The 13,069-nt window shown below is 48.9% G+C and overlaps 6 protein-coding genes across 6 annotated transcripts; 1 reads left to right on the top strand and 5 right to left on the bottom strand.

Moving 5' to 3' along the window:
- The first annotated feature begins 527 nt into the window (after positions 1 to 527).
- On the top strand, positions 528 to 1,733 carry fmaF (Fe(2+)/2-oxoglutarate-dependent oxygenase fmaF). Its single transcript, XM_032079566.1, has one exon. It carries the CDS (start codon positions 777 to 779, stop codon positions 1,605 to 1,607), a length of 831 nt encoding a protein of 276 aa, XP_031938484.1. The 5' UTR covers positions 528 to 776; the 3' UTR covers positions 1,608 to 1,733.
- On the bottom strand, positions 1,734 to 3,877 carry BDV37DRAFT_185592 (uncharacterized protein). The gene is made up of 2 exons (XM_032079565.1): positions 3,081 to 3,877; positions 1,734 to 3,022 (listed from the first exon to the last, which is right to left on the bottom strand). The coding sequence occupies exons 1-2, from the start codon at positions 3,482 to 3,484 to the stop codon at positions 1,861 to 1,863; spliced, it is 1,566 nt and encodes a 521-aa protein (XP_031938483.1). The 5' UTR covers positions 3,485 to 3,877; the 3' UTR covers positions 1,734 to 1,860.
- BDV37DRAFT_185610 (aquaporin-like protein) lies at positions 3,833 to 5,519 on the bottom strand. The gene is made up of 4 exons (XM_032079567.1): positions 5,065 to 5,519; positions 4,438 to 4,992; positions 4,312 to 4,382; positions 3,833 to 4,255 (listed from the first exon to the last, which is right to left on the bottom strand). Exons 1-4 carry the CDS (start codon positions 5,312 to 5,314, stop codon positions 4,181 to 4,183), a joined length of 951 nt encoding a protein of 316 aa, XP_031938482.1. The 5' UTR covers positions 5,315 to 5,519; the 3' UTR covers positions 3,833 to 4,180.
- Positions 5,520 to 9,514: 3,995 nt separating this feature from the next.
- On the bottom strand, positions 9,515 to 10,234 carry BDV37DRAFT_285861 (uncharacterized protein; the record flags this gene model as incomplete). The annotated part of the gene is made up of 3 exons (XM_032087812.1): positions 9,515 to 9,728; positions 9,780 to 10,012; positions 10,085 to 10,234. The coding sequence occupies 3 exons, from the start codon at positions 10,232 to 10,234 to the stop codon at positions 9,515 to 9,517; spliced, it is 597 nt and encodes a 198-aa protein (XP_031938481.1).
- Positions 10,120 to 11,322, bottom strand: BDV37DRAFT_185573 (uncharacterized protein). Its single transcript, XM_032079564.1, has one exon. The coding sequence runs from the start codon at positions 11,111 to 11,113 to the stop codon at positions 10,469 to 10,471; it is 645 nt and encodes a 214-aa protein (XP_031938480.1). The 5' UTR covers positions 11,114 to 11,322; the 3' UTR covers positions 10,120 to 10,468.
- Positions 11,323 to 11,539: 217 nt separating this feature from the next.
- On the bottom strand, positions 11,540 to 11,885 carry BDV37DRAFT_285859 (paired amphipathic helix; the record flags this gene model as incomplete). The annotated part of the gene is made up of 2 exons (XM_032087811.1): positions 11,540 to 11,722; positions 11,787 to 11,885. 2 exons carry the CDS (start codon positions 11,883 to 11,885, stop codon positions 11,540 to 11,542), a joined length of 282 nt encoding a protein of 93 aa, XP_031938479.1.
- Positions 11,886 to 13,069: the final 1,184 nt, after the last annotated feature.

Raw genomic sequence — 13,069 nt, 5'->3', positions numbered from 1 at the left:
TAGCTCCTATGGTTTGGCGACGTACGTGTGTTAAATATAGTCAGCCTCCAGTCACGGAGTGTGGTTAAGGTTAACACCCTAAGCTTAAGTTATGTAAAGGCTTGGGGTCCACTGCAGTGTCTTCAACCGTAGGGGAGCCTAAAGGAATCCCATACTCCATGCTCTGTGTGATTTGAACACAACGACTCTCCATGAAGTTCTGCTGTAATGTTGCCAAAACCATGGTCAATTAGCAGATAATGTCTGGCCACGCCGTTCACTCTACTATTGCATGTCATCTCCACAAGCCGAACGATCCCCGGCGTATTCTGACGGTCCGACAGGCGCAAACCAGCTTCTAATTACTTGGCATGTAAGTGACAGCTTTGGGTATCGGCCTAATCACACCCCTGGATTCGGAGGAGGCTTGATTGGGTCAACTAGACGATAGACATCCAATCATTCCTTACAAATGCTGGTCCACCTAATGCCTGCAGCCATATGTGTCATACGCTCAAACTTAAGCTTTGATATCACGGTCTCAACGCCCCATGCCTTTTCTCGCTCCATTCATCGGCAATAGAAACATTTATAGTGTATCCTTAGGCACAGCCATTGGTTAGGGCTCTCGGCATTTGAGCTGGATGCATGCTGTGTTTAATGCATAGCCACGCTGTTAATAACCCTGAAGACCCATCACTAGTTCAGTCATGGCTATTGCTCTTCCCTGGAAAAACTTACATATTGTTTTGCTTACTTTCCTGTAAATCCTGGACTACTTTACTATCGGACAAGCCATGGCTACCAGTGCAGTGAGTGCCCAACAGCTCGCAGAAGCCAAAGCCAAATTCAAGCAGGACGGATGGGCCATCGTCCCTGATGTGATCGATGTCGAAAAAACAAAGGAGGTTGTTGATCGCCTTTGGAAGGCAAAGGAAGAGAGTGAACGACGAGGCGATCCAACCTACCTTGACTGGCTTGATCCCAACTCCAGCAACGTCCGTATATTCTACCTGATGGAACTGGATCCTATTTTCCGCGAGCTAATCTCACACCCTGTCGCTGTGGAGATGGTTCAATTCGCATTGGGCCAAAACTTCCTTGTCTCCAACTTCACAGCAAACATTGCACTGCCCGGATCCAAGTCTATGGGCCTACACTCTGACCTCTCCCTGCAGTGCCCCGATCCTTGGTTGTCGACTTGGGGCTTGAACGTGATCTGGTGTTTGCATGATGTTTACTACAAAAACGGCGCCACTTTGTATATCCCCGGTAGCCATCGTTGGAAGACTAAGGCGGAAGTGCCCTCAGATGAGGAGGCAAGGAAGCTCCTAGTGCCATTCGAGGCCAAGGCTGGGTCAATCATCGTGATGGACGGGCGCCTCTGGCACACGTCCGGTTGCAATATAACTGAGGATAAACAGCGGGCGCTTTTGTTCGGGGCCTACAATGCCCCCTTCCTAAGGGGCCAGGTGAACTGGAGTGCTGGGCTGTCGGAGGAAACGAAGAAGACCTTGAGTCCTCAGCTCCGGGAATGGCTAGGAGTTAATCGGGACGGCAATCTTGGGGTCGTGACAGGAGTCAATGATGTCTTTGCTGAGGGTGCTGCTCCTGCTGCCCATGCGTGATCATACATCTTCCGTTCCGCGTAGTTATTGTATTTATGAAGTTGGATAACTGGGATTGATATTCTTATCCTACCATTGCCACTTTCAGGTCGTAGCGGGAACGCTTGTTCCTGGCCTATTTTTGTGATTATACGGCCCAAACACGAGGAGGATTTATGTATGAAAGAGAAAATAGCACCGAGAGCAGGATAAAGAAGCTATGCGAATCGCATAAGGGTGTCCAACGCTGGCTGACTCTAGTTGCAGAGCACGTCTATTTACAAAAGCCACCTTCTAGAATAGTTCGTCTCGTCAGATCATCGCTTATCCAGCCTTCAATCAGCGCTACTGTATCTCCAACAAGTTTGTCATAGTATGTACCCTGAGGAAGAAACATTGACTGATGGGCCGTGATCTCGTCAATGCCCTCCATCTGCACTGGAATCCACAGGTGCTCTTTGCCATTGGATATATTTTTCGGAAGGTAGCAGAACTGTCGGCGAGCTGCCTGGGACTGATTAGACCTCTCACAGCCCATTTTAGGGTTCTCATCTTGGCCATCCGTTACGGCGCTTTGCACGACGGTCCTCACAGAAGACTCTAAATGCAACGATGAATGCTGGCCACCACTTGATTTAGGACATATGTCCTGCTTTCTCCGCAACAATCCAGCAGAATCAACTAAACCGTGTGGCGATGATTTCCGCCGAGCATGGCCGGGTTTGTGGTCCATTTCGAGTATATTCGTTGCATCTTCCAAGATCCCCTGCCAATCGCATTTACGAAGGTCCTCATGTCTGACTATGTGAGTTGAAAATGAGTTGTCTGCTCCTCCTGCTCTTATTGTCCCCGTACTCTTGGTGAAGTAATTTACGAATCGGACTCGCGAAGCACCACGACTCTGAGCCTGGGAATCTTGGCTAAACTCATCGATTGCCTCCAGCCTCATCAGTTGTTTATGCCTCTTGAAGAGCTCGGGGTAGTTGTTCATACACCCAGCGTGGTCATAATATGAATAAGCATACTGCAGAATCGACCTCGATAAGTGGTGTGAGTACTTCGAGATAAAATGCCATGCGCCATCCCAGCCATTCCATTGCGTTAGTTTCACATCATTCTGAAAGGCTGGGTTGAACGTAGTGTCCGGACTAGAGATGCTCTCATTTATAGATGCAACTGAATCGGTTGTGTCGCTAGTTTCGCCCGGTTTGTGGCGGAAAAGTCTCCCAATTCCAGTGGTCACTACGCGAGGATGAAGCCCAAAGAAGGGCACATCAAAGTTGACCAGTCCCAATATCCGATGGTTCAACCTCGTGTCCGGCACAAGCCTGGTTGCAGACTGTATTGGCATTAGTGCAACCTCTGCGGCGACGATGCCTCCCAGGCTGTGACCCAAGAGAATGACATCTAAGTCTGGAGCTTCATGGGGCGAAATCCTGGGGATGCTCAGTATAGTTCAGTTAAATATCAGATGCAGTAGCCCAGCTATCTCACCATTGGCTAAAATTGTCCCGGGCTATATGCACAGGTCCCCGAGTCTTATACCGAGGATAGATCTTCGTATAGACCACATGGGTCTCACGTAACGATATTGTCAAAAGATCATGAACATGTTTGGGAAAATCATGGAAGCTTTCTTCGGATCCAACGAATCCATGAATGTAAACCATGAGTAGTCTACGTTTCCCTTCGTTGGTGCCTGTGTCAGAGTGGCTCAGGGCTAGGGAAGTTGTGGAGCCATGATATCGACTCTGCCCGATCGTAGTATCTATTCCGAGCCCTGGCGTAAGTAAACCTGGAGATCGCTCGGTATTTTGAATCACAGCAGAGTCATTGGGTGGGTTGTTTTTTAAAGGGCGATGGGGCACTGGTATGCTTGGATTCTCAACGGATGACATCGCGTTGCAGGTTTCCGGATGGTTGAATTATTTCCCCACTGCAACCGTAACAACCGTCGTAAAACTTCCAAATGGTCTTTTCATGTACTTGATTCTGAGTGAGTTGCATAGCAGTTACACTACAGCAGTGACATATGTGGTGGGAAAGTCGCTGTTGATCAGGCTGCCATGTGGCTTTGAAGCTCGTACTCGTATTCTCCCCAAGCCTCGAACGGGTCCACTTGCGATGCTGAGATTGACGAATAAAGATCCCATCGGATGCTTGGCAAAGGACTCTAATCTAAAAAAAGCACCTAGCTAGACAAGGGGTGTCTTGCATGGGCTAGGCGGATCTCTGAATCCTGGACGAACTTGTCCGTTTCTTAGTATGTACTTACTTTCGACCTACCAAGAAAGGAAAAAATATTGGCGCTTAAAAAGCTCAGCAGCCCACCTCACTTGTATCTCTTTTGAGTAGAGAACCCAGTTAGAGGGCAATTTGGTGAAAGGCTGTATGTCAATTGAGACCACTACTGCTGTTTGTGGTTAAATGAATCACGAATCTCCTGGTCGAGAATCTTCCTATCAGCATGCACAGTTCGAAATAATGCGTGCGCAGACCCGTTCTTCGGACCCTAAAAATGGTAGGCGTATCTGGAGAAACAATATGTACTTCAAGTTATTACTCTATACAAATTATTAACCATATTATACATCTTAACGGGGATCACTCCAGAGGGGATCAATGAGATATACTAGACCATGAGCTGCAGCCGCAGCGAGAGGAGCCACCTGTAGATGCCCTCGTCAGTATAAAGCCGTTTGATGATCGCCGGAATCGAACATACCCAATGAACCCAATGATAGCCGGGGAACTCCGACGCGACATAAACCCCAAAGCAACGTGCTGGATTGAGACCTGATCAAGCCGTTAGTGCAGTCCCTCCCTGATGGTTCTCTCCGGTCAAGCTTACTAGCTCCAATATAACCCGGCCGCGTGAAGGCAGTCGCCCAACAGACCACGCCCAGTACGACACCAACCAACCAAGGCCCTGCGGCATGCCCGAAGATTTTCGCCTGGCGGGGATCCAGGGCCACGCCAAACGCGAGGAAGATCAACACTAAGCAGGCGAAGAACTCGATGATGAGGGCGGCGTTCACCGGCACTAGGGAGGTGTCCACATGGCAACCTCCGACGGTGAAATCCCGGGATCCGTAAGCCGTGTGTATGGCGAATCCCGCTAGCGCGCCCCCAAGGGTCTGGCCTGCCATGTATAGGATCGCCCGAGGGAACGAGATAATCCGCGCGAACAACGTGGCTAGAGTGATGGTGGGACTAATGTGGCCGCCGCTCGACGGCGCAAAGGTATAGATGAGCAATGGCGTCAACAGGAGATTGGTGATCCCGCCGAACAGGGGCGAAAAGAAGGTCAGCGTATGGTAGATGCCCACTTCGGTTTTGGGGGCTTCGACGGCGGCGGGCGCATGGAGGGTGACCCATGCTGAGATAAAGACGTTCATCATGCTGGCTGCCATGCGACCCAAGTTAGTGAACGTCCACTACGAGTACGGCAAGGGCCCACGATCATCCGTCAACGCACCAATGCATTCCAGGAAAGCGAACTTCCAGAGATCCAAACTCAAAAATCCACGCAGGTCAAAGATTTCGCTCAGCGACATCCATGGAGCCGCGTCTGGCACCTTCTCCAGGACCTTATCATTGCGCGGATCACTGCGATCTACTACAAAATCCTGGTTCCCTCCCAGTCGTCCGGCGAAGGGAGCCACCGCAGGAGTCAATTTGCTCTGCGGCTCGTGCCCCTCGTATTCAGGGAGATAGGGCATCACCATGTTGCCAGTAATCGAATTACCCTTACTCAACTGGGTGTGGCTGAAAGATAAGAAGGAAGGGAACAGGGGGAGATAAGACTACATTTTAATTCTCTGGAAGTAAGCTACAAGATAGCTCTGTCAGACTCGGTTAGAGACTACGCGATGGCAGAGGACAAGTAGAGCCTCCGAGTCGTCTCGGAAATGCACCTCTGCATGCATGGCTTAGCGATGGACGACTCGGCAATCCGACGTCGCTGCATTGATGTGGGGCCGCTTTGCACGATAAGAATGCAGTTTTAACTATTTTCTGGAATTGATTTGCAAATATGGTTTGTCGAAATAAATCCCAGCGGCCACTCAGACACGGGGAATGGGATCGATAGCTGGATTCCATCTCCGGGTCCTCCACCAGGGCTAGAAGATGAAATATGGGTCCTCTCGGTAAAATCGCAGCCGGGGAGTCTAAACTCTTTCCCGGCTCAAATGCGTTGTCGCTTGGCATATATAGTGCCTGTTTCCGCTCCCTGCTGAACCCGGGAGGTGACCCTCATGCGGAGAGGACGGTGGCGATGGGAGACGTCTGGACGCTGGACATCTTTCTGCGTGAGATGCAACCCATCCTCGAACAGGCTGGTATCTGCGCGGGATCCGGCACTTGCCGCAGAGTTTAAGCGAGCCGACATCCGATCGTTGGCGCAGAATTCGCCACGGGGAGAAGGGGTAAACTCATCGTTGCGACTAGGAGGAAGCTCCTATTTCTTTGGCGTAGACATGTCCAACACCGTTTAACCCCGTCCTCGCACAAGTCAATCGGACATAGTGACTTTGTTTACGTTCGTAGAGCATGGATACTTCTAGTTGGACGAGGCGGACTCTGTTCTGTCGCACTTAGGGCTGGCTGGCAGTGTTCTACGGGACAGAATATTCCCTGAGCACTATTAATAGCCGTATTTAACAAATTGAACCGATCTTCGGACCTTCGCATGCTCTTCGCATCACGAGATCCGTTACCCATCGGAAATCTTCGGGTTGGCAATAATCTGGGCTCAGCGTTGACCTGGTCTAGATCGCGGGCCCTAAATGCTTTCGCTGCGCTATTATGAACCATCCCAGGTGGAAAGATATGCATGTTCGGATTCCAGAATGCCCTTCCTACAGTCCTTGCGATATTAAGGCTACTCGGGCTCATTGAGCACGTCTGCATGTCGAACAGATCTGGCATATCTAGTTGCGACCGTACGTAGGTGGAGCTGGGACTTTTATAAGCTCGGAGTTAAGACACTTATAAGCAGACTGGTAGAGATTGTGGAGTGATATGGTGTCAGAATAACGCCGTTTCCTGCATATACCGAAGTCCTTCTGCCGTGAAATGAACTAACGATGTTCGATTCTCGCCTTGACCCACATGGTTCATCCACCCGATCTTTGATAACGATCTCGATGTCATTTCCATGTGTAATATCCAGATGCTGAACGTAGGATGTTCTAACTTCGCACCCTCTCAAGGAAACGGCACTCCCTGCAATCCACCGGCCCAAGCCTTGTGCACGGATAGTAAACCTATCGTTTTCTTTGGAGTTCGGGCGGAAATACTGGGAGTCCATTTCCGTAGAGCCGAATGAATCCAGGTTGGAGTTGTTTGTGCGTCCAAATTCCCCCAACCCCGGCGAAAGCCATGATTCCCGATGGATATTTCACCCATAAGTGAAGGGTGCATTGGCATATAATTCATTCCAAGCCTTTCTTCTCCTGAGCTGGGAACCGTGAGTGGGGAGTTTCAAAAAACTAGGAGTTATGCAGAGTGACGTTAGACTTGGCGAATGTGTGAATACATCCCCTTCACCAAATGAATGAATTCAAGTGCTCATCCCTAATTCGATTACTCTTGCGCTTGAATGGCCTGGCGAAGGACAAGATGAAAACACTACCTGACGCCCGAGTCGCCACAGACGCTCATTCAGGAACATCCACACGACTAAAGGATGGATCCTGGCCAAGCCCACCGACACAGTAGTCGACACACGCTACTCAATGTAGAGGAGGCACATATCCTGCGACTATGCGATAGCTTAACCCTCATTAGATCTCTATTTGCCTTCCCACAGTGCACCAAACAATATGGGAAACCTATGAGTTGTCCGCTGCTTCGCAGGAAACGCTTTGCAATGGAGACCGCACAACCACTCTATGGAAGCTCGTCTATGAAAAGCTCCACGTAGTACTTTTAGGCTGAAGTAAATGAGTCGAAGTCCTTTAGCCCCTGCATTGACGACTACGCCTTGGGATATCCTTCAGTTTGAGTACCATGGGGCCACGGGGATCATCAAAGCCCCTAGCCCTGGACATGGAATCACTACGTGTCGTGTCAGGAATCGCCTCCTAAGCTTAGGGAAGATGCTCCCTGGTGTTCAATCATCGAGGATGGTTTTGCGTATCGTTTCTATTATCGAGATCGGAAACATGTGCAGCATTCAGCCATGCTGATTGGGAAATGGCAATTAGCCTCGGTCACTTGCAAGGGGCATTATTCGACAGCTTGAACAGCAAGTGCCATATCCAATGCTACCCAACGCTCAGTAGCAGCCTTATTATGTGGCTAAATTTCTGAACCTTTATACAAGTCGATATTACAGCGTCGCCTGATGATCTTCATCGTAATTCGCGAACCCATGCGAAAGTCCAATGACTCCTATCGTATGCTGCAGGATTTCTTCATTATCGCATTTGTACACAATATTGGACGAATAATACCGATTGATTTAGGGGCAGACGGTTGATAGGTACTTCTGAGTGGCCGCTTTACGCTTGAGACGTAGATCCGGTGGCATGTCCAGGGGATTTGTTGTATACCTGGAGGCTCTAGGCCGACAGTATCAACTCCACTAGGGCTGGCCATTTCTCACCGAATGTTCTTTGCCAGAAGATTTGATCTGCTGGAGGAAGATTCTCACTGGCATTTAGGCTTTGTAGCTTACCTTTGCCATAATTTGAGTGGGACCGGTCTAGATGAACGTTGGTTTGCAATGGGGTTCGCTGGTTTGACTCAAGGCACTGTCATTTGCATTTCGTGTTAAGGAGTAGTATGTGGTAGCCCCTAATGATATACCAGTTTCGCCTTTCAGAGGCAGGCCTATATACATGTATGCAAACAGATATCTCATCGCTCAAGTCACATACCCTATGCAGGACAGGTCATAAGACGCAATGGGACAGCTAGTATCCTTTCTCCAGTGCAGAGCAACCAAGAGTCTCGCCTTCCTTTCTTGGGAATGCCACTATACCTGGTGTCGGAGGGGCGGACGGGTGTCGAGTGATTGAGTTGGGCATGCTTTTCGTTCATCGAGATGTCGCAGTAATAGGATTTTCCAACCTCACCCTTTCTTGTGATCGGAACCCATTCGAGCCAGGATCTGGTGTCTCCTCCCCTCCCTGATCGGAATAGTTGCAGCCCAGGATATCCTATACCCCCGTTCGGCCGAAGTACCCTCCAAGTCTGGACAGTCAATTTAGGTCGTCCAGTGACAGTAAGAAAGACATATCACTTGTATCTTCTCGATGCAAGCCCAACTGCTCCATTCCACGCAGAAACGGTCGATTTTGCAACCATGACCTCGACAAGACTACTGTTTGATGCCGACTAGCCAAACCATAGCGACAACGTATACGACGTCGAGATAGTATCGTCGAGCGCGACCAATTATAAGAAGACGCAAGCCCACCCGGCAGACCAATAGCTCCTGTCCCAGAAAACCCCCTGTGGCCGAAGATGGACGGTGATGGTCGTCTTGGGATGTTCGTTTCTGCCAACAATCAGCAGTAAATGCACAACCCAACACGAAGAAACAATGCTTTCGGACTTTATGAATGGCTCGGTGAAAGCAAAAAGAAGACATAAACAAAGAAAAGAGAGAGAAAGAAAACAACTAGAACAACAGATGGAAAAAAAAAAAGAAAAGAAAAAGAATAAGAAAAAGAAAAAACAAAGGTGCCCACCCGCCCAACCCTATACAAAAGAAACAGAACGCCCAAAAACAAAAAAACCAAAAAACCAAAAGAAAAGCCAAAGAAAAACAAAAGGCCAAAAGGCCAAAAAGAAAAGAACGACAAAAACAACAAAACAAAGAACGACAACTAAACAAAAACAGAACGCCCAAAAAAAGGAATGATAAAAAGGAAAGAAAGGAAAGACGTACAGCTCTGGGTCGTCACGCCTTGTCCTCAAGTTTGACCACCCGTGGTATCAACACCGACGCTGGCTGGCAGAAGCCCCGAGATAATGGCGTTCAGCTCACCGGCGCCGGCTACTCCACGGGTGTCGGGCTGGTTCGTCGTAGTTGGCGATCGGCGTGCCACAGGCCGAGGGGATCTCGACCGTCCCCTATAAAACAACCCACTCTCGAGATCCCTTCTCCTGCGGTTGTCACGCCGATGTCTAACATCTATCAGCATCCAAGAAGCCAGGAGGAGGTTTGACACCACGTACAGCCAATGTCCAACCAAGTTATGAATGGTGTTCCTTGAATTGGCAGGGGGTCCATTGCCAGGCGAGTCAGGCCCCTCCTCCACACTCTCCTCTCTTCTCTCCCCTACACTCTCCTTTGCACTCCACCACACTTCATCCTCATCCCCTACACTCTCCTCATTCCCCTCCACTACAACCACTCCTCTACCCCCGGCCTGGCCTGACCTCTGGACCCCCCCCCTTCTGGCAAAGGCCTACTATCTATCAGCGACTAGCCTTCCACCAAACGGGTTGTTGGGATAAGAGAGAAACGAAGAAAGAGGTACGCACCACCTTCGGTCCAGCCAAAGCTGGAGGCGGACACTTAGCCAGTCAAGCAACACCTTTATAACCGGGTTTTGGAGGTTTAGCACGTTCCAGGTGAAGACAAGGACGACGGCGGCCCAGAGTTGTGCCGTATCAATAGTGAACGGCATGGTGAGAAAAAAAAAAAAGAAAGAAAGAAAGAAAGAAAGAGCGAAATCAATGAAAGTGAGTGAGAGAGAGAGTCTTTGGTATTGTATATTAGAACAAGAAATGAACGGTCAACTCTCGTCTGCTAAGCAAAAGGAAGACTCGAGAAACGGTGCCAAAGCCACAGATTTAAGATACAAAGCAAGAGTTGCACTTTCCCTTCTTTCCAGCTCATCTTCTTTCCATCCCGACTAGCCTTAGAAAGCTGACTTTGGAAGCCGCGGATGGGGATGGTAGCGGTGCCGGACTTGGATACAGCAAGGGCATTCAGCTGTGCAATGGCCGTATACATCGATTTTCGTCTTTTTGTCGGGATACCTATAGCCCATTGGACGATAGTATGTCAACAGCGGCTTTTCGCAACAGCCACAAGCGCGTCCACAGCATCCACCAGTGTCCGCACACGTCGAACGATCCATAACCCAACTGTACGGGCGACCATGTCGATCTCGGTGGAAACGGAGGATATCAATCTTCTCCACATTCGAAGTCAAAGGCATTGTCTCATCCATAGAGAGCAAGGTCCTATTGCTTATCCAGTAGGCTTCCATCAGCGCATTCAGTTCTTCCTCCCTTTTTCCCTCATTGCAAGCATCGTTGTAGCTCGGCAGGCTCGCCTGCGATTCACCTTCAGGTTTCAGACCTGGCACCGGTTTGATACTCAGCAAGCGGCACCTCCGCTGTAAGGCGGCATAACCAAAATCGCGTTCTTCAAGAAAAGGTGCAATCCACGATTTGAAAGCCCCCTGGCATGCCTCGTAATCATTTATGCTTGCCGATTCCCGCTTCCATCTCTCATATTCATCCTGAAATTCTTGCTCACATTTCGGTAATTTGGACATCCTGTACTGGGTCTGGTCACGATATGGTTGCGGGAAGAAGTCTTTGTGTAAAGCAGGTTAAGTGTGATATTTCAGCTGTGAGATGGAGGTTGGCTCGATGACTGTCACTCGTTTAACTTGGACATCGTGAGTCACATTCGATTGTGATATCACGATGACCACTAGACCACGCGCAATCATTCGGTCTTCTGGTTTCTCCCAGACTTCAATCCAACCGTGGATAGCACAGCCGCTTTCAACATCATACAGAGGGACATTACGAAGGCATTTTTTGCCGAGTACGTATAGTTGCTCCTGGACATTTGTTATTTGAACCTATGGAGAACACTTGATGTTACATATCCAGCACGTCAGCACTGCGGACGAAATGGATATGTAAGGTGGTCTACCTACGGGCCATCTAAGGTCGACAACAAAATGACCCTATTATCGCCCGTAAGCTGTAGCCTCGGGCAGGAACTTTTTAAAATCCTTCATCAGATCTGGCTCCCCGCCAAAGAGGTCCTCGACCTGCTCATACACCTTCCGCAAAGGCAGCGACTCCCGCTGGTACGCCTGCAAGATCAGAAGAAACTCGCTAAAAAGCTCCGGGCGCTCAGCGAACCGATGCTGGTGGGCAAATCCTTAGTATGAGGTGCAAAGAGGATAACATGTTCTTTGACGAGATCCTTACCTTCACCTTATTCACAAAGGAAGCCGCATCCATAATCCCCATAGAACCATCATTGTCTGAACCTTTCTGCGATGAGCGCCCAGGCTCAGAGGATGACATGTTTGTCAGTGCAGTCGACTTCCTGCTCGACGCCCTGAATTCAAGATCGTATCTTGTTAGTCATGATATCAGCCCTCGAAAGGGGTAGAGTAGCAGTCACCAAATTCGAAAGAGGGAATACCGTTTCAGCACGATAGGACGTTCAAGTGCGACCGAAATTCCGCACAGAGCGTATAGAATAAAGAGTAATTGCCTCCAAGAGAGGAGATAAAGGCGCGAAGTTTTCTCGTGTTTAGCTTGCCAAGAAATTGGTTGCCTCGGTCTCTTGCCAACGTAGTATTGGTCAATGTTGCGACGTTGTGCTTTAACATTCATTCGTCGAGATGTCAGGAGGCCCCTTACCAGCAACACATGATGTAGAAATCAGAGGTTCGAATAAATTATCCCCATATTTCACACCTCGTGTTTCTCCAGAATTCCACCCGCATATATAGTCAATGGGCAAAACTGCGTGGTTAACAGATATTAGAAACACTAAAGAAAAGCTTCCAGTCCAGGAACCCCACTTATTGCACTAAGTTACCGAGCGATTTCAACGTTCGTGTGCTAGCGTGGTGTGATCTCTAAGAATGGTGCTAATGGATGTGGATACCCAGTGTAAGATTATGGACACCAAGTACAAATCAATCCCAGAAAAGGAAGATCTTATCGAAATAGAGTAAGTGTCTTGAAAGTGATCGGGTATATATGCAGTTTAGTTTGAGACCTACACAGGCAGTGCTTACAGTCAACAGTAGAGTTGACAGCAAAAAGAGAAGAACAATAACATTGAACAGGATGTGATAGTGCCTACGAACTCTAGCTCCACCGGTGGAGAATATACATACCCATCATCAGTGGGCGCCGGCACGAGAGCATTTGGAGAGACTTCTATCACATCACATCACTGACATGGAAACACTGGAGCGGGTAGCGGAGCCGGTCGACACTCTTGTTTATTTAACTGAATATTGAATGCTGATTTAGGAGTACTTGAGATACATCATTTGACATAATGATAATATGGCAGTTCATTGGTGACCAGTTTATGCTATGATTGTCCATTTGTATCGCTATCAGCGTCTGGATTACTGGAACAATGAATCGTTGGTTGATCGATCAATCGAGCGCTGTTCCTAATATAATGGTTTCTCTGGTGATATCATGATATGTAACATCTCGCGCGAACATGGAGACGGGAGAAA

Source organism: Aspergillus pseudonomiae, assembly GCF_009193645.1.
Source record: "Aspergillus pseudonomiae strain CBS 119388 unplaced genomic scaffold BDV37scaffold_67, whole genome shotgun sequence".
Taxonomy (NCBI): domain Eukaryota; kingdom Fungi; phylum Ascomycota; class Eurotiomycetes; order Eurotiales; family Aspergillaceae; genus Aspergillus; species Aspergillus pseudonomiae.
The sequence above is the reverse complement of the archived record's forward strand: the minus strand, read 5'-3'. Positions and strand labels throughout refer to the sequence as shown.

What these genes read in the sequence shown, in the direction of transcription:
- fmaF (XM_032079566.1), top strand. Translation starts at nt 777, where the DNA reads ATGGCTACCAGTGCAGTGAGTGCCCAACAGCTCGCAGAAGCCAAAGCC.
- BDV37DRAFT_185592 (XM_032079565.1), bottom strand. Translation starts at nt 3,484, where the DNA reads ATGTCATCCGTTGAGAATCCAAGCATACCAGTGCCCCATCGCCCTTTA. An exon ending in CGGGACAATTTTAGCCAATG is followed by an intron (nt 3,023 to 3,080) that starts GTGAGATAGCTG and finishes GAGCATCCCCAG; the next exon opens with GATTTCGCCCCATGAAGCTC.
- BDV37DRAFT_185610 (XM_032079567.1), bottom strand. Translation starts at nt 5,314, where the DNA reads ATGGTGATGCCCTATCTCCCTGAATACGAGGGGCACGAGCCGCAGAGC. An exon ending in CGCTTTCCTGGAATGCATTG is followed by an intron (nt 4,993 to 5,064) that starts GTGCGTTGACGG and finishes GTCGCATGGCAG; the next exon opens with CCAGCATGATGAACGTCTTT. An exon ending in GCTATCATTGGGTTCATTGG is followed by an intron (nt 4,256 to 4,311) that starts GTATGTTCGATT and finishes GGGCATCTACAG; the next exon opens with GTGGCTCCTCTCGCTGCGGC.
- BDV37DRAFT_185573 (XM_032079564.1), bottom strand. Translation starts at nt 11,113, where the DNA reads ATGTCCAAATTACCGAAATGTGAGCAAGAATTTCAGGATGAATATGAG.